Genomic DNA, 21,055 nt, shown 5'->3' on the forward strand with positions numbered 1-21,055 from the left:
TCCAGCAGTAAGACTATATTTGTTATAAGCAGTCGATACTCTCTAGATGGATGATTGGTTGCCAGAACAGAGAATGGTTGCAGAATTGGGTCAGACCAATTGTTCTCATATAGGATCCGTTCTGTTCCTTTGATCACATCAGTATCATGACTTTAAATACTGTCTGTACACTTGGCATCCAAATTTAAACTCCAGGTCCTCCCTTTCCCTGAACTCCAGACTTGAATGTCTAATTACTAGCCCATCATCTCCACATAGATGTCTAATAACATCACAAACAATATATCTTAAGTGGAACAACTGATCTTCTCCTCCCCACCCAAACTTACTCCTCCTGCAGTCTTCCCTATCTTAATAAGTGGAAAATCTTCTAGTTGTTTGAACCAAAAACCTTAGAATTATCCTTGACGTGTCTCTTTCATGCCGTATTTAATGAGCAAATCCTTTTGGCTTTACCTTCAAAATATATGCACAACTCCAATGCTACGTACCTATACCACCACTATCATTCTCATGCAAGCCACCATTATCTGTTACCTGGGTTACTTTAGTAACCTTCCAACTTGACTTGATGCCTCCATTTTTGCCTTCCCTATATGTCTTTTAATAAGTCCTTTTAAACACAATTGGTACATCATGTCACTTCAAGACCCAGATGGCTTCATATCTCAAAGTACAAGTTCAATCTTTACAGTGATTCTAAGCGTATGCAGGATTTTTAAAAAAGAAATTGATAAAGTGATTCTAAAATTTCTATGAAAAGGCAATCGAACTGGAAAAGCCAAAACAATTTTGAAAAAGAAGAACAAACAAAGTTGGAAGATTGACTCTACCAGAGTTCAAGACAGCATATTCAAGACATTGTGGGAACTGGCAGAAGGATAGACCCACAGTTCAGTGAAACAGAATAGTCCAGAAATAGATTCACACATATGATCAATTGATTTTGACAAAGGTGCAAAGACAATTCAATGAGAAAAATAATAATCTTTTCAACAAATAATGCTGTGACAGTTGAGTATGCATATGCAAAAAAATGTAAAAACACCAAACAATAAAAAAAAAAAAACCCTCCCAGTCCATTTCTTGCATCATACACAAAAAACAAGTCATAGACCTAACACTGTTAAAGTCCTCAAAGAAAACATTGGAGAAAAATCTCATGATCTTGAGTTAAGCCAAGATTTCTTAGATCTGACACCAAAGGCACAATCCGTAAAATAACAAGTATCTAAATTATACCAAATCAAAATTAAGAACCTCTGCTGATCACAGGGCACCTTGGTGGCCCACTTGGTTAAGCATGTGACTCTTGATTGCGGCTCAGGTTGTGGTCTCCTGGTGCATGGTATCCAGCCTCTCATTGGACTTAGTGCTGACAATGTGGATGGAGCCTGCTTGGGATTCTCTCTCTCTCTGCCCCCCCCCCCCCACCGCCACCACCCTGCACTCACTCTCTTGCTCTCTCCCTCAAAATAAATAAGCAAACATTAATTAAAAAAAAAAAAAACTTACACCGTTCAAAAGACACTGTTGAAAAGATAAGCCACAGACTAAAAGAAAATCCTATATCTACTGTCCAGAATGCATAATGAATTCTCAACATTCAATAATAAAATGGACAAAATATTTAAAGAGATACTTAACCTGGTGCCTGGGTGGCTCAGTCGGTTGAGCCTCCGACTTCAGCTCAGGTCATGATCTCATGGTCCATGAGTTCGAGCCCCGTGTCGGGCCCTGTGCTGACAGCTCAGAGCCTGGAGCCTGCTTCCGATTCTGTGTCTTCCTCTCTCTCTCTCTGCCCCTCCTCCGCTTATGCTTTGTCTCTGTCTCAAAAATAAATAAACATTAAAATAAAATAAAGATACACATACCATATGACCCAACAGTCAGACGCCTAGGTATTTACACAGGTGAAATACAAGTAACAGTAAAATTTATGTTCACAGAAAAATCTGTAGTTAATGTTTATAGTAGCTGTATTTTAGTCACCAAAAACTGGAAGTTAGCTAAGTGTCAACCAACTGAAGAAGGAGTAATCACACTGGTATATTTGATGGAATACCACTCAGCAATAAAAGAATGAACTATAATATAGTCAACAACATGAATGAATTTCAAATGCATTACACTGAATGAAGAAAGCCATTTATATGATATTTATGACTATATTTATGTAACATTCTAGAAAAGACAAAACTGGAGACAAAATAGAAGTTGCCAGGGACTAGGAATGGGGGAACTGTGTTGGGGGGGGGGGGGTTGGGGTGATAGAACTGTTCTTTATCTTGATTGATGATGATGGTTATATAAATATATGCATTTACCAAAACTCACAAAATTATACACTTAGAGGGACAGGTTTTTACTGTATATCAATTATACCCCAATTTTAAAATTAGGAAAAAAATTATTACATGGGCTACTCAAAGCCATGTATGACTTACTCACCCTTCTCCTTTGATTCCTCTCTAATCAACTCCATCCCCTTCTCCCCCTGATCTTTCTGTTCCTGCCACATTGGCTGCCTTGCTATTCTGCAGTCAGGCCAGGCGCCAGGGCTTGACAGTTACTGTGATTACTGCCTGCGATGCTTCTCTCTGACCTAAATGTCCATGTGACTCCCTCTCTCTTTTAGGCCTTTGCTTACTGGCCTACAGTTTTTACTTATTGAGGCTTACAGAGTTTACAGTTGTACCCCTCCCTCCTACCAGCCTCCCTGTACTCTCTCCATAGCATTCATCACTTTGTGACAAACTATACATTTTCTTATGTGTGTATTTGTTGTCTTTCTTCCACCCTACTAAAATATAGTTTCCACATAAGCAGAATTTTTTTCATCTATTTTGTTCACTGCTATTTTCCTATCATTTAGAACAATGCCTGGCATATAGAAGGTGCTCAGTAAGAATTTACGGAATTAATGACTGTTCGCTTTAGCCTATTTCAAACTCTGTTTCAACTAGCTATAAACTGTTGTATATGTGAGTATGACGGATACTCAGAAGCCCAGAAAATAATGTGCATATGCATGTATTTATGTATGCATGTTGTGTATGTAAATTAAGTCAGTCTTTGATTCCTACTGTAAGAGATTGGTATAAGAATATATTATTTTTCCTGTTTAAAAAATGTAAGTGCATAGAAACTGTCTTTTCTGGGTATCTATCTATAGTTCCTAATTTCACTTCAAAGAAGTCCCCATTTCTCATCCTTCAAATGTGAATGCTTTGAGTATTCATATTTTTTAGTCAAACAAAAAGTCCAAGATCAATTTATATTTCCAACTTATACTAGGTTTCCTTGTTTTGTTACAAACCTAAAATAATACAAATAAAAAATTATATTTGTTGAACAAATCAAATTGAAGTTTAACAATGGTGTTTACTATGACTGCTATTCAAGTGTAGGTGTCCTTTATGTCATTGTTTTACAACAGTGTTTACTTATATGAGGCCTTTGTTTTTAGCCAGTATATTTGAAACTTAGCTACTGATGTATGTTTGTTCTTTTTTGCCAGTAAAACTTGGGTATTCACATCCCAAGGTTGCCAACTTACCTAATATCTCTTCATTGTTTTCCACATTGGGACCACTGGTGTGGGATATCTGAGGTCTGTTTTCATTCTGGGGAAAAGCCCTGGAGACTAGGTGCATTGAGGAAGCAGATATTGTCTGCACAATGAGTGGGGTAATGAGCTACTGTTGTTTATTCTTCTGTAGTATAATTGGTTGAGTTCAGACAATAATGTAGCATCTGTTGTTATAGTGTGCAGGGAAATGTCAAAATAGAAGGCAAGCATACAGGTGGATTAAAGGGAAGAACAGGAGGAGAAACCAGGAAATATCACATTAAGTTCTGATTTAAAGTAGGTGCAGAGGGATTATAATAACGATAATGATAACAACAACAACAACTGTCATCTGTTGAGCACCGTATTACAGCGTGAGTTTCAATGCTAGGCACTTATTGAGTGCTGGCCATGTGTCAGCACTTGCTAGATGTTTTACAAACATTACTACATGTTATACAAAAAAAAATTGTGAGGAAGGTATTATTGGCCCTATTTATTATATGGGGTAACTGAAGTTCATAAAGACTGTTATATGCCTATGAGTCAAGATTTGAACCTCTGTCTGTCATACCCAAAGCCTGTTTCCTAACCATACATAGCATTTAATTGTTAAAGTTTTTTAAACTGCAGTGTTAGCAGTCAGGATAGTGATTAACTTTGAGAAAGATAATTTTCAGGAAGGGGCAAAAGGACTTTTGATGGCCAGTTATATGGGTATGTTCACTTTTTGAAAATTTATCAAGTTGTATACTGTTGCACACTATCTATATACATTGTACCTTTTCATAGCATATTTCAATAAAAAACTTTAAAATGACAGAACATATGGCTTTGAACAAAACATAAAGTTTTATACAGTATATCACTGATTAAAATTTTGTTTAAAAAAGATTTAAATATATATTTATATAAAACTATGCATGGAAAATTGATGGAGAGTGGGATGATGAAAAAGTTTTAGAAATAAATGGTGGTGATGGTAATACAACACGTAAATATACTTAATGCCACTAAATTATACACTTAAAAAATGGTTTAAAAAATTAATGGTTTAAAAAATCAAATGGTAGCAGCGGCTATCTCTGGATGGTGAATCTGGAAATTAATTGTAATATTTTTCTTTTTCCAAAGGTTATATATTACTTTTATAATCAGGAAAAATATTTTTTTAACTCAAAGACATAGTTTTAAGTTTTTATTTTAATTCCAATTACTTAACACACAGTGTTATATTATTTTCAGATATACAATATAGTCATTCACCAATTCCATGCATCACCTGGTGCTCATCACAAGTGTACTCCTTAATCCCCATCACCTGTTCAGCCCATCGCCCCACCTACCTCCCCTCTGGTAACCATCAGTTTGTTCTCTGTAATTAAGAGTCTGTTTCTTGGTGTGCCTCTTTCTCCCTCTCATTTTTTTCCATTCGCTCATTTGTTTCTTAAATTCCACATATGTGTGAAATCATATGGTATTTGTCTTTCTCTGACTGACTTATTCCACTTAGCATTATGCCATCTAGCTCCATCCATGTCATTGCAAATGGCAGGATTTCATTCTTTTTATGGCTGAATAATATTCCATTGTATATATACGCCAGATCTTCTTTATCCATTCATCAGTTGATGGACATGTATGCTGCTTCCATATCTTGGCTATTGTAAATAATGCTCCTGTATAAACATAGGGGTGCATGTATCCCTTTGAATTAGTGTTTTTGTATTCTTTGGGTAAATACCCAACAGTGCAATTGCTGGATTATAGGGTAGTGCTATTTTTAACTTTTTAGGAACCTCCATATTGTTTTGCAGGTGGCCACACCAGTTTGCATTCCCACTAACAGTGAAAGAGGGTTCCTTTTTTTCCACATCCTCGCCAACACCTGTTGTTTCTTATACTGTTGATTTTAGCCATTCTTGACCAGTGTGAGGTGATATCTCATTGTAGTTTTGATTTGCATTTCCCTGATGGCAAGTGGTGATGAACATCGGCCATCAAAGACATAGTTTTAAAGAATCACAGTGTTAGAAATAGTCAAATGATCCCATTTAACAGTTTAGAAAATATATATAACTCTAATCCACAGAGGTGGTTTATTCCTACAAGCAACTTTTGGGTAGCCCTAAAGGAACATGTATGTTGAAAATTAGTCTGGAAGTTGATGCCGGAGGGAGTCATACCTCAGAGAAAGGAGTGATGAGTTCTTGGTTACTAGGAGTAGAGCCCCTGAGATTCAGATTCTTTTAGCATTTATTTAGCACATGCTGTGTACTTATCACCATACTAAGTACTTTCGCATGTATCATTTCAGTTAACATGTTAGTTTATTCCTTCTCTTATCAAATACATATTGAGCATATATTTTGTGCTATATGCTACTCTTGCAATAAGCAGTAAGACATTTTCCATACTCTTAAGGAACTTGTAAGCTAGTGAGAAACCAGACATTAAACAAATAACTATGGTACAGTATGGAGAATGCTGTAATAGACATAGTACAACTGGAATTTAATTTTGATATACACAGGTTTATCTATTCATTGGGTTATTAATATATGACAATATTACTAAAATAACTTAATATTTGAAAATGTTCAGCTGAAACTGGTTGCTGATCAGAACACCAATATTAAGTAAATTCCCTCATGCTAGCCAAAGAAGGAAAGAAAGGAAAGGAGAAAAGGCAAGAGTAACTGGTTTAACTTCCTATTATTCTGATTTTTGAATTATATTTCTTATGTCTCCATTTCTGGGTTATCAGTTCCCCCATATAAAAAACAAGAATATAGGACTATTTAACCAGTGCAACCCAAGCAACCATTCACTAAAGCCTACTATGTATCCAACACCACACTAGGAACTTCACATATATCGTGTTTGTAATTCCCATCTTTTATTATCCCCTTTAAGGTAGATGGTATTATCCAATGCCTCAAGAAAGAAAATGATTTCAGAGTCATAGAGAAAAATAGCTTTCACTATACACTACAGAAATTCTTTTTTTTTTTTAATGTTTATTTATTTTTGACAGAGAGAGAGAGAGACAGAGCATGAGTAGGGGAGGGGAAGAGAGAGAGGGAGACCCAGAATTCAAAGCATACTCCAGGCTCTGAGCTGTCAGCATAGAGCCCGACTCGGGGCCTGAACTCACAGACTGCGAGATCATGACCTGAGCCGAAGTCAGACGCTCAACCGACTGAGCCACCCAGGCGCCCCTACGCTACAGAAATTCTTAATGTTTTTTTGAAAACCAGTATTAGAACCAACCAAATTATCCTGAATGACACAAAATTAGTTTCTTATCTATATTGGTGTCTGAACAAACTTTGTTTCTTTGCTGGTTATTTTAAACACATTTTTTCTTCCACCCTGTTTTCCCCACCCTCTATAAGTTAACATTTTTATGCGTTTCTTTTTATTTGTAGAAGCTTATTGATTTTCTCCAAAGGACCAGCTTATTTATTGGTTAACTATATATTTTTTTCTAATGCATTCCTGTATGCTTTAGCTTTATTATTATTTTCTTCTAAGCTTTTTTCCCACTTACTTTATTGGCTTTTTCCCCCTAGTGTTTCCCCCTAGTCTTTTTTTTTTTTTAAGTAAGCTCTACACCCAACATGGGGCTTGAACTTACAAACCCCAAGATCAAGGGTTGCATGCCCTACCAACGGAGCTTATTTTTGTTCTTTCTTTTCTGATAATAGAAGAATTTTAAGGCTATGAATTTCCTCTGAGCACTGCCTTGGATGAGTCCCATTAATTCCAACATGATGGATTTCAACAATCATTGTTTTCTAGATATTCTGTATCTTTTATTTATAGTTCCCCTTTATTATTTATAGTTCAGTTCTGTGCTGACAATGTGGAGCCTGCTTAGGATTCTGTCTCTCTCCCCCTCTCTCTCTGCCCCTCCCCAGCTTGTGCTCACTCTCTCTCTTTCCCTCTATCAAATAAACTTTTATTAAAAAATGAAAATTGCTGTTGAGGATTTAGAGAATATAAATTTCAATTTCTCTCATTCATGTTACTTGGTTATAATAGTCACAGATAAATTGAAGGAATATTTTGTTTTTCTATTGATGACAAATTGGGAACATGGAAATGTCAAAGTAACCAGGCAAGAATATAAATATAAGGCTGAGCATACTAATGGCAGGCTTACTTATCAGATGCCTCCCGAGTACCAGAGACAAAAAGGTTTTAGTGAATTTCTGCCATAGATTCCTATATCAGAGACCTTCTAATTTCCTTCCAATGGAGTATCATGAATATGAAACAATGCAATACTGTAGGTTGTGAACCTGGAAACCTAGGTTCAGCCCAACTCTAGCCATCAGATCTCAACAGTTTACTCCATCTGTTTAAGTCTGTATTTTTACCTGTGAAGTAAAGAATTTTGGCCATCTCTAGGTCCAGAAATTGGAACTTGGCCAAGTCCCACAGCAAGTTAGTGACAAGGCTGAAAATAGGTCTACGGTCTTCTGCCTCCAATAAAGCTAACATTTGAATTTCTTTTCATTCCATTCCACTTTGTTTTTATTGTAGTAAAATATATACAACAGAAATTTGCCTTTGTAACCATTTCTAAGTATACAATTCAGTGGCATTAATTATATTCACAATGTTGTGCAGCCATCACCACTATTTCCAAAGTTGTTCATCACCTCAAGTGAATCTTTCCAGTCCATTTTCACGTTTGTATAATATCTAGTATTCTACAAACTCTTCAGTCATTTTGACTTGGAAAATGTATGCTTTTCAAATATATTATTTACTTGTATGTCTTTTGTAAATGCTTCTAATAGCCTTAATTCATAACCTACAAAGGAGGCAATTTGGGTATTTGATACCCATGAGCCCTTCAGTAAAAAAACAAATTACATTTCTTTTCTATGTGGTTACCTATCAATTTACTAATATGTCATTAAGGTGGGATTTCTTTTAATTAATTGCTTATTGGGCTAATATTAAGAAAATGAAAAATATGTGATTCTATTGTTCAAGCATCAGGCTTGGTTAATAAAGGGCAATAACTTTTTGATGAGTTTCTAGAAAGCAGCAGCTTCTTTCTAGTCTCTCCCTGCCCCACTCTCCACAGTCCTTTCTGTTACACACTTTGACACCTGATTTTTTCCCTCTTTAGGCCATTCGACTCTCCTTAGAGCAGGCCCTGCCTCCAGAGCCAAAGGAAGAAAATGCTGAACCTGTGAGCAAACTGCGGATCCGGACCCCCAGTGGCGAGTTCCTTGAGCGGCGGTTCCTGGCCAGCAATAAGCTCCAGATTGTCTTTGATTTTGTAGCTTCCAAAGGATTTCCATGGGGCGAGTTCAAGTTACTGAGTACCTTTCCAAGGAGAGACGTAAGTTCACATGCCTATTTTAGGAAATATGTCCAGTGGGAGATATCCCATCATTAGGGTTGGACAAAGTAGTCCAAGAAAAGTCCAATGGTACAGCCTACTACAAGACCACAAGCCTAGGAGTACTTTGTTGCACACACCATTCTCTTCTCAGCCTTTGGAGGAGGTATGTCTTCCCAAGCCAACAGACATGCCCCAGGAGCCTATGTGAGAAATTAGGTACTAAATCTTTCTTCCTTCCTAGCTATTTCCCCTATTCAAGCATCTGTATGCAGACTCAAGATCTTTCCCAAGATCTCATCTCTATATACCTCAGAGTAGATCTGAGAATTGTGTGCTTATCAGCTTAACAGTTTGATCAGCGTCAACGATTATAGGTTCACTAGAACAAGTCATGCTAAACCAAGAGTTTTTTGTGATTTGACAGTTTTTGCTATCCTGGAAAGTCACAGAGAATGACTTATACTCATTATGTATCTGTATTTCAGCAAAGTATTTGATAGTCTCTAATGTATTCTGGGGCAAAATAGAGAGATATAACTCTATACTTAGGTAGTCTCATTGCTGACTAAATGGTGGTGTCCAGAAAGTGACACCTAGAGTAGACCAGGAAGTTCTATATTCAATCCTTTATTACTCACCATGCTTTTAAGACTTTATCAGATTTATAGATTATGAAAAACAAGATTTAAAAAAAAACCTTAAAATACTAAAACAATAGACAAAAATAAACCTATAGAAATTTTACAGAAATATTTAGAGATAGATTCCCACATTAGATTTAGAAAATTAATTACTCATGTTTGGGCTGGAAAGACCATGCCTTAGCAGAAGTTATTATTGAATTGAGCTGAATAAGCATTAATGTGTTGTGGCTGCTAACAAAATGCTAGATGCATTTTTAGAGGTATAATCCCAACAAGAAGATAATTTAATGGTCCTGTTCAGCTGTGTACAAAATAAACTCCCCCTAAAACAGTCCTTAGACTCCATGCTGAAGCCTGAAGAAAAAAGAGCATGTCTAGAGCAGAGCTGATCGGAAGATGAGGGAACTGGAAATCCTGTCATTTGAGGAACATTTCCTCTGGAGATGGAAAGGCTATGGGAGACATGATTGTTGTCTTCAGTTACTTGAAGGGCTGCCATGAAAAAGAGAGATCTTACTTTGTAAGGCTCCAAAGACGTTACTGGGACCAGTGATTTCAAAGTTACAGGAGATGAATTTGGCCCCATATAGGGAAGTATTTTCTAAGAAGGGAATATCTTGGGTCATGAAGTAGTGATTTTCCTGTCATTGGAGATAACCATGCACTACTGAATGATCCCTTTCCAGCATTACTGGACATACATGGGGAAGGATTCATTCCTGATGTTCCTACTTTAACTGGGATAGGGCTTAGACTAGCTTACCTCTAGGATACATAGTAAATCTTAATATTCTTTGATTCCATTTTGATCCAATAATGTAAACTCTAATAACTTAGACTTCATCTAAAACACAAAAGCAAGAATTTAATTAAGGTTCATCTTAGTCCCTCACAGTGGCTGTCAGATTTGCAGAGTAGAGACAGAAACCAGTGGTATATGTTTAGCTCTACCACTCAGCCACAAAATCCCTAGGTGGGATGAGGATCCTACTACTTATATCTCAGCCAAGGACACTGGAATGGACTCCAGGTGCTAGCCATTGGTTCCTCTCTCACTAGCCCCACCTACTGCTCCAATCTCTTCCTCTTTGTTATATATAACACACACAAACATGTCCCAGGGAACACATGCATGTACGTGCTCTGTAGACTGCATGGCCAAGTAAAAAACTACTTTAATTCTGACACTGAAGTTAAATTCTAAGTGTGTGAACACTTAGGAAAGAACCCCTGTCAAGGGGTTCAAGATCAGCCTGGTTCTCATACTTATGTTCTGTGATGAACATCTCTCTTAAAGAACTTATAAAACTTAGGAACTAACTTAGTCCCTCCCAGCTCTTGTTTGTTTGTTTGCTTGTTTAAATTTAAGTATAATTAACATATAACCTTATATCAGTTTCAAGTGTACAATATAATGATTCAATATTTGTGAACATTGCGAAATGATAGCCACAGTAGGTTTAGCTAATATCCATCATCACACATAGTTACAATTTTTTTTTCCCTTGTGATGAGGACTTCTAAAATCCCAACCCTTGGTTTTAAGGCACTCCTCTTCTGGGCCTTTCATCTGAAAGTGAAAGTACTAAAGGAGAGAAAGTCTAAGGAGCTGCTGGCTTTTAAAATTAAACTTTTTTTTTTTCCAATTAATTTTTAAACCCAATTACTGGGAGTAGCGTGGGGGGAACAATCTCTAAAAAAATTTTTTTTAATTTTTTAATTTATTTTTGAGAGAGACAGACAGACATAGGAGCAGGGGAGGGGCAGAGAGAGAGGGAGACACAGAATCCGAAGCAGGCTCCAGGCTCTGAGCTGTCACCACAGAGCCCAACGCGAGGCTCAAACCCACAAACCATGAGATCATGACCTGAGCCGAAGTTGGACGCTTAACCAACTGAGCCACCCAGGCACCCCTTTTTATTTTAATGGTTTTTTTTAGTTATTTTTGAGAGAGAGAGAGAGGAACAATTTCTAAAAAGGCTGAGTTTTATGGTTAGTATTAATGACTATATGGTAGAAATGTACAAAGTTGCTGTTGTAAATAAGCAAGGGAACTGTGAAGTGAAATGCAGAGGTTTTTGGGCCTGCTATCTGCCCACCTTGAGCTCTACTGACTGAACACTCAGCCTTTTCAGTACAGACTATGTTAACTATGGATTTGCCCTAAATCGAGGGTCAGTCACCTAGTTTTAGAGAAAATTTACTCTTTTTTTAATGTTTATTTATTTATTTTGAGATGGGGGGGGCGGGGAGAGTGCAAAGGGTAGGGACAGAGAGAGAGGGAGAGAGAGAATCCCAAGCAGGTTCCATGCCCAGTGCAGAGCTCGACCCAACACAGGGCTCGATCTCACAACTGTGAGATCATGACCTGAGCCAAAATTAAGAGTCAGATGCTCAACTGACTGAGCCACCCAAGCTCCCCAAGAAAATTTGCTCTTCATTTAGATCTCAAGCATTCACTCTTTACACTGCTGAAGAATGCTATTCAATCTCGTTAACAGGCTCTTCTAATGTTCCTTTCATACCTAACCCCATTTCTATCTCAAACCCTATCCCAAGGCCAGTTTAGATCAAGTTGGGCCCAGCTCCCCAGAGGAAAAGTTTAATCAGAGGCTTGCTTCTGTAAGAGGATTTTTAAAACCCTATTCTGATCATTCCCTTTCTTGTTTAAAACAAATAAACAAACAAACAGAAAACCTCATTAATAGCTCCTTATGGACCTAGGATAAGGATAGACCCATTAGAATGTTTTCAAAAACTCTCCACAATCTGACCCATACCTACCATTCCCACCTTAAGCTTTGCCTTTTATTACTTATTTCCATCACCAGGAGATAATGAGATGCTCACTATTCACAAAAGACACGAGACTCTCTTGTTTCTCTGCTTCTGTATACTCTGTTCTCTTTTCTTTGAATATCCACTCTCCCCACTTTTCCTGGCTTGTTTGAGGTCATCTTTTAATGCCCAGCTCAAATGTCATCGATGCTCTCTCAGAAGCCCTCCCCTTCTCCCAGGCTCCTCAGCTCTGTACCCATTGCAGTTTGTACATCCCTCTCTCATATCACTTTTCCTGTTGTTCTATGATTTCTTACAAAGGCTGTCCATATCATGTTCATGTCTATCTCCCCTGAAGTTCCCAGAATGGTACCTCACACATAACCATTTACTTGCTGTTGTGAAATGTTAATGATCTCAGTCTGTTCCTAAATCTCTGATTCCAGAGTGAACTAGAGAAGCTGTTCCAAATAAGAACAGATGCCATAGGCCCACCCAGATTCCAGACCCAGACCTAAACCCAGAAAGCCCACCCAGGACTCACTAGACCTCCTAGAGCCAGGGGTAGGGTGAGAGTTAATAGCCCTTCATCCTTTTCTAAATGCTCTTTCAAGTCAAATGACTAGTGTTTTTGCAAGGCTATTCTGTAACAGCCATCTGTGTCTGCAAGGATTAGGATCTAATTTGTAAAAGTCATCTTAAATTACAACCAAACTAAAGACTGTTAAAAAGCACATCTTAAGACCTCACCTCTTTAATAACAAATAACATAAGACTTAACTCCAGGAGTCTTATTGTGTCTTCAACCTTTTCTCCACAAAGCAGAGACTGATTTCTCACCATAGGATGGTAAACGTTCTTCTGTGCCCCCACCCTCCAATCAAAACAATACTTCATGTTAAGATTTCCCAGCTGTCCAACTATTTACTAAATGTCTGGTGGGTATGCCACTGAATTAAAGCACTGTGGGACAAGCAAAATAGCAGCAGACACAGGCCTTTCCCAGCAAAGCTGATTGTCAAGGTGCTGGGAACATTGAGTTATTTGATTTTTGTTGTTGTTTTGCTTTCTGTTTTGCTCATAACAGTTACCAAGAGAAGAAGTATTCACTACCAGAGCTTTGGTCATTAAGCCATACCTCTTGGATGTGTTAGAGCCATGTGAACATCAGTGGCCCATTTGCTTACTTGGGCATTGCAAGCTAGTTGGTAGTGACATAGTTGAGTCCTAAAGTTAAGGAATGATCTAACCCCTACTACTTACTACTCCCCCTGCCTCAGAGTCAGTAAGGGGCCCCTGCCATCTTCTCAGTTCCCCTCTGGACCTACTGGGTACTGGCCCAGTGCCACTCAGTGTGAGGTTGTCAATATCCCCCAACCTTCCTCTTTCCTTTTCTCTCCTTCTTTCCCACCCCTCCTGTTCTTTCCAATCCCATTTTACTCTTTTTATTCTCCTCCCTTCTTTCCACTCTTCCCGCCTCCTTTTCTTTTTATACCATAACTCTTTCCCATTACTGTCTCCTCTGTTTTCCTTCTTTTGCCAACTCAGAGAAGCTCCAGCTGCAACTGGAAAGTGTGGTCTTTCTGTTTATAATATGACTGGAGAATACTAGGAAAGGAGGATGGTAATGGCAGATTGGCTTCAGGACTGGTGCCCTGTGTTCCTTGTCACTTATGTAATCACACAGCCCTCATTCTTGCTCGGAGAGCATTTCTTCCTCCAGACCTATAGATATGAACTCCCCAAACAGACAAACATGGATACATTCAGAAATATAGTATCAGACATTTTATATTCTAAAACAAAGTAATGAATGTATTTGTATTTTTCTCCTGCTTTCTAGTTTTTCCCCATCCATAAGTATAACTTATAATTTTTTTTCTTTCTCTTTCTAATGTTTAAAGGAACAAGACAGTGAATATAAACAAGCTTCTAGTGGAGTAGGCCCTTAGTTAGTAAAGGTTTGTTTAAATTAACTTTGTGGGGGGAACACCTTACAAATTTAGGGTATGCAGATTCCTTCCTCTGTTACCCATCCACCTTTATTACATTAAGCATTAAGCTCAGTGCTGGAAACACAGGAGTGGAAAATAATGACATAATTCTTGCCCTTGTAGAACTTACAGTCTGTATCCACAAACTACTGCTGGATGATGTTTGACTTTATCGATAACACAAGGATATCCTTTTTGCCAACATAAGGAAATAGAAGTAGTTTAATTTGTATTTCGTTCATGTATTTGTTCTTCCATATGACAAAACATTTGCTGAGCAGCTACTCTGCCAACCTCCATACCAGATGCTAATGATACAGAAATAAAAAATTGTTACTGACCTTGAAGAGTTCATATTCTAGTGAAAACACACATAAAGCAAATTGCATTACAAATTATACCTACAGTTGGAAAGACAGGTAATTTCACCCTGCAGTGGTAAGGGAAGGCATTAGAAAGGAAATAAATTTGAACTGAGTCTTGCAGAGAGATATGTTGGCTGAGTAGAAACAGAGCATAGTTAAAAATAAAAGTTTTGGTTGCAGTTCGACCTGTATCTGAATCCCACTCCATCAGATACCTGCTGTGTGACACTGAGCAACTTACTTGACCATGCTGAATGTTTATTTCTTCACCTTTCTTTCTTTGAAAGAAAAATAATAACATCTATCTCAGAGAGTTGTGGAAAGAATTAAATACGAGAATGTAAACTGTCCCTACCACATAGTAAATAGTATCTGCTGTAATTACCTTAAGTGGAGAGAAGCAGAAGAGGTAGGAAAGGCTTACAGCTAAAGAAAGCATGGTAGCAATGAATTCTTTCTTTAGAGCAATGATGGATACTTATGTTAAAAATACCCAAATGCTCTAAACCAGACAAAATAATGTATCATTACATTACATTGGAATCGTTACTGTATTTGAAAAGGATCTCAGAGATATCAAAGCAATGCTGTCATGTTACAGATGGAAGAATCAAAGCATAATAAAATGATGCACTTTACTTATGTCACATGATCAATTATAAAAGCAGAGCCAACACTAAAACCCAAGTTTTCTTATGGCCATTGCTTTTTAAGATCACTGGCTTCTTGGAGCACCTGGGTGGCTCAGGTAGTTGAGCTTCCACCTTCGGCTCAGGTCATGATCTTATGGTACATGAGTTCAAGCCCCACATCAGGCTCTGTGCTGACAGCTCAGAGCCTGCAGCCTGCTTCAGATTCTGTGTCTCCCTCTCTCTCTGCCCCTCCCCTTCTTTTTTTTTTTTAATTTTATTTTTTATTTTTTTAAGTTTACATCCAAATTAGTTAGCATATAGTGCAACAATGATTTCAGGAGTAGATTCCTTAGTGCCCCTTACCCATTTATCCCATCGCTCCTCCCACAACCCCTCCCGTAACCCTCAGTTTGTTCTCCATATTTATGAGTCTTCTGTTTTGTCCCCCTCCCTGTTTTTATATTATTTTTGTTTCCTTTCCCTTATGTTCATCTGTTTTGTCACTTAAAGTTCTCATATGAGTGAAGTCATAGATTTTTGTCTTTCTCTGACTAATTTCACTTAGCATAATACCCTCCAGTTCCATCCACATAGTTGCAAATGGCAAGATTTCATTCTTTTTGATTGCCGAGTAAAACTCCATTGTATATATATACCACATCTTCTTTATCCATTCATCCATCAGTGGACATTTGGGCTCTTTCCATACTTTGGCTATTGTTGATAGTGCTGCTATAAACATGGGGGTGCATGTGTCCCTTCGAAACAGCACACCTGTATCCCATGGATAAATGCCTAGTAGTGCAATTGCTGGGTCATAGGGTAGTTCTATTTTGAGTTTTTTGAGGAACCTCCATACTGTTTTCCAGAGTGGTTGTACCAGCTTGCATTGCCACCAACAATGCAAAAGAGATCCTCTTTCTCCGCATCCTCGCCAACATCTGTTGTTGCCTGAGTTGTTAATGTTAGCCATTCTGACAGGTGTAAGGTGGTATCTCATTGTGGTTTTAATGTGTATTTCCCTGATGATGAGTGACGTTGAGCATTTTTTCATGTGTCGGTTGGCCATCTGGATGTCTTCTTTGGAGAAGTATCTATTCATGTCTTTTGCCCATTTCTTCACTGGATTATTTGTTTTTTGGGTGTTGAGTTTGATAAGTTCTTTATAGATTTTGGATACTAACCCTTTATCTGATATGTCATTTGCAAATATCTTCTCCCATTCTGTCAGTTGCCTTTTAGTTTTGCTGATTGTTTCCTTTGCTGTGCAGAAGCTTTTTATTTTGAGGAGGTCCCAGTAGTTCATTTTTGCTTTTGTTGCCCTTGCCTCCGGAGACATGTTGAGTAAGAAGTTGCTGCAGCCAAGGTCAAAGAGGTTTTTGCCTGCTTTCTCCTCGAGGATTTTGATGGCTTCCTGTCTTACATTTAGGTCTTTCATCCATTTTGAGGTTTTTTTGTGTGTATGGTGTAAGAAAGTGGTCCAGGTTCATTCTTCTGCATGTCGCTGTCCAGTTTTCCCAGCACCACTTGCTGAAGAGACTGTCTTTATTCCACTGGATATTCTTTCCTGCTTTGTCAAAGATTAGTTAGCCATACGTTTGTGGGTCCATTTCTGGGTTCTCTATCTGTTCCATTGATCTGAGTGTCTGTTCTTGTGCCAGTACCATACTGTCTTGATGATTACAGCTTTGTAGTACAGCTTGAGGTCCAGGATTGTGATGCCTCCTGCTTTGGTTTTCTTTTTCAAAACCGCTTTGGCTATTCGGGGTCTTTTCTGTTTCCGTACAAATTTTAGGATTATTTGTTCTAGCTCTGTGAAGAATGCTGGTGTTATTTTGATAGGGATTGCTTTGAATATGTAGATTGCTTTGGGTAGTATCGACATTTTAACTATTTGTTCTTCCTATCCAGGAGCATGGAATCTTTTTCCATTTTTTTGTTTCTTCTTCAGTTTCTTTCATAAGCTTTCTATAGTTTTCAGTGTATAGATTTTTCACCTCTTTGATTAGATTTATTCGTAGGTATTTTATGGTTTTTTGTGCACTACCCCTCCCCTTTTTGAGCCTTATCTGTCTATCCCTCTCTCTCAAAAATAAATAAACATTAAAAAAAAATTTTTTTTAACCCTCCAGTGGTTTTAATGGCCTAGCAGAGAAAGTCCAAACTCCTTACCGAAGCATACACAATCTCACACCATCTCCTCTTCCTGCTCAGTTCTTCTCCCCTGCTCCCCACCTCCCATGCAGTTACTTCCCTACCACATTCATCTCATCCTTAAGCCACAAAAAACTGCTTGCCTGAGAGAAACCAACAGGTGTCACTCAGGTGCAAAATGCACTCACAGAGCTACCTTATCCCTTTTCTCGTCAGCTTTGGGAGGCAGCAAGGCAGTCATTGTTAGTGCCAGTTAGAGAAAGTGGGGGCCTCAGGTACAATGGCTTGCTTGAGAGCATACATCCAGTTCATGACCACTGAGGACTAGAGACGAGGCCTCTCAATTGCTTTATTTCCAAAAGTGATGTTGTAAGGAAAGATGCTTGTGGCATATTTTGACCACAGGACGCTTGAATTTATAGGTTGAAGTCATCTGCTAAACTGTTCATATAATATTTACAGAAAAAAAACTAAATAACAAAATATTTAAAAGAATAATATAGTTACTTCTAAATAGGTCTATATGTGAAACTAATCTGGTATATTAGCAGTCTAATTAAAGGGAGAAAATACTATTTCTAGCAAGAGTGGTTTATATTTCTTCAGGTTAGTCATTTTGTTTAAGAAATGTATTATTTTCTTTTTTTTTGAAATGTATTATTTTCTAAATTATAAGTTTTGTTTTTAAGTAATGAGATGAAGCATCCTATGCCTTAACAATGCCTTACACACTGACTCAGTCTGAAAACTCATAGTTCTTAGGTGTCTGTGCTTGATTGTTGGAATAATTAAGGAGATGGAATAGAGAAAGGCAATGATATAGAGGAAGGAACATTGGGCTTGGAATCAAAAGATCATTTATTAGCTGTACAACCTTGAACAAGGCACACCCCCTTTCTAAAGCTCAGTTGTCTTGAAACAGAAGCAATAAATTCTGCTTCTCCCAGGACCATATCATGGCTCAAATAAGGCAATGTATATAAAAGTGTTTTATAAACTGTGAGATATGAAATATTAAAAGTGATAATGATCATGATGATTATCCAATAGCCAAATGTTCAGCATAATTTTTTTTAAATAATAGTATTTATTGAGGTTTTACTATACTAGGCACTAATCTAAGTACCCTATATGCATTATCTCATTTAATCCTAAAAACTATTCTGAAGGTAAACATTCATCCTGTCCTCACTGAGATGGGGAAATTCAGGCACAAAAGAGGTTAAGTAACTTGCCCAATGTCATAGTAAATATCAGAACCAGAAACAAACCTAAGTGTGTGACTCTAGAGTCTGCTCCTAATCCCTATGCTATCATGCCTCCTGATTTATTCCAAGGAAGTAGTTTGTCATCTAAAAAAATACTTTAAATGTGTAAATGAAACTCAGTTTTACACATTTGAAAAGATTTCATCATCTCTGATTTTTCATATTGTCTTTGTAATTCCTATTCCAAAGTCACAGCCAGATGTAGGTAAAGTATATACTTAGTTGTATTTCACACTCTGTTTACCAGAAAACTTTTATTTTTCTAGACACTGTTAAGTGCCAAGGAATAAGGCATGGTCCTTGCCTTTGAGAATACCTGGGTTTCTCATACAAAAATAATCCCCATAATGCAGTTCATGCAGTGAGTTCATTCTAAGAGTAGTTAGACAAAAAGGGCAACAGAAGTCAAAGTTGACCAAGATGCATGCTGACCTGGGTGATCAGGAAAGGCTTTGTATAGCAGATAAACAAAACTTTTGAGATGGATAGGGTTTTTGGTGGACTGGTAAGAGGAGAACATTCTCCAGCAGCCAGGACAGCTTGAAGAAAGAAGCTAATGTTGGAAAGCACAAGGCATGGCTAGATAGTGGCGTGCAAACTAGATTAGTTGAAAAATGGGGTTTGTATATAGTCAAGTTCTAGGAAAAGGCTAAAGGGGAATTGTATTAAACCCAGAATACCAGGCAAGAGAACTTGGCTTTATTTCATGTAAATTTGCTGAGCAAGGTAGTGACATGGTCATCATGGTATCATCAAAGTAAGAATAATTACCTGTACGTTATTCCATAATTTGTAAATTCACATTGCCTGGCACATTGTAGGTGCTCAATAAATGTCAGTCCTCTAATCTCTTCTCTATCTGCCCTCATTATCTAGGTGATCTCAGTCTTGTAGCTTTAAATGTCATATATACAGTTACAACTCCAAAGGTGTATATCTCCAGCCCAGGCTCTCTCCTGAACTCCAGATATTTATACATACAACTGCCTACTCAGCACCTCCACTTCATGTCTGGTTGACATTTCAAATTAAACATAGTCAAAACTAAACTCCTGATCCCTCCCCTCACCCAAATCTGCTCCTGTCATAGTCTTCCTCGTCTCATTAAATGGCAACTTCATTCCCCCCTTTTTTTTTCAGGCCAGAAACCTTGGAGTCCTGCTTGACTCTTCTTTCTCTCATTTCTCCATCCAACTCACAAGCAAATTCTGTTGGTTTTATCTTCAAAATATATCAGAATCTACTTCTCATTGACTCTACAACTAACCCTAGGCCAAGCCACTATAATCCCTTGTCCATATTATTGCAGTAATGTCTTAACTGGCTGCTCTGCCTCAACCCATGCACCACCCACCCTACCCCTTCATTTTCTTTTTCTGAAAAACCAAGAGACTTTTTAAAAAATATATAAGGCAAACCACATCACTTCTTTTCTCCAACCCTGTAATAGTTCCCCATCTAGTTCTGAATTTTTGAAAGGCCCTCCCTGATGTGACTCCCTGGTATATTTCTCTGACCCCACTCAATTTTTTCAAGTCGTCTTGGCATCCTTACTATTTGTGAAACACAACAAAACATTTTCTCACTTCAGGGCCTTGCACTTACACTTTCTTCCTCTAGAAATATATATTGCTCATGCCCTTATGTCCTTCAAGTCCCTACTCAAATGATGCCTTTTCATTGAGGCCCTTTCTGACCAACCCATATAAAACAATAGCCTTCCTTCCCTCCTTTCAGCAACCCCTCTTTCTTTTTTTTTTTTTTTTTAATTTTTTTTTCAACGTTTTTAATTTATTTTTGGGACAGAGAGAGACAGAGCATGAACGGGGGAGGGGCAGAGAGAGAGGGAGACACAGAATCGGAAACAGGCTCCAGGCTTCGAGCCATCAGCCCAGAGCCTGACGCGGGGCTCGAACTCACGGACCGCGAGATCGTGACCTGGCTGAAGTCGGACGCTTAACCGACTGCGCCACCCAGGCGCCCCAGCAACCCCTCTCTTTCTAAATGACAACCGTTAGGCTATCTACCAGTTATTGAGTTCCCACTGTCTATCAGTAACTATGCTATGCACTTTACAGGTATCCTCTAATTGAATCCTTACAACCAGCTTATGAAATTGGTATTAACTTTATAGTTGAAAAAATTAAAGGCACAAAAAGCAGATTTCAAACCCATGTCCGAAATCTATTATACCAAGCAAATATTCCCATTTACAGATACAGGAACTGAAACTTGTAAGTTAAGTGTTTCGACCAAGATCACATAGCCAGGAAGTAGAAAT

At 37.9% G+C, this 21,055-nt stretch overlaps 1 protein-coding gene across 4 annotated transcripts in view; it reads left to right on the top strand.

Moving 5' to 3' along the window:
* FAF1 (Fas associated factor 1) overlaps window positions 1–21,055 on the top strand; it is a 514,818-nt gene that overhangs the window by 464,354 nt on the left and 29,409 nt on the right. For all 4 annotated transcript variants that reach the window (XM_053895524.1, XM_019449338.2, XM_053895535.1 and 1 more), the window contains one exon: window positions 8,721–8,936. In XM_053895524.1, coding sequence (XP_053751499.1) covers window positions 8,721–8,936 — 216 coding nt within the window. The remainder of the gene's footprint in view (window positions 1–8,720; window positions 8,937–21,055) is intronic.

Source organism: Panthera pardus, unplaced genomic scaffold, assembly GCF_024362965.1.
Source record: "Panthera pardus isolate Hobbes unplaced genomic scaffold, ASM2436296v1 HiC_scaffold_11, whole genome shotgun sequence".
Lineage (NCBI taxonomy): Eukaryota > Metazoa > Chordata > Mammalia > Carnivora > Felidae > Panthera > Panthera pardus.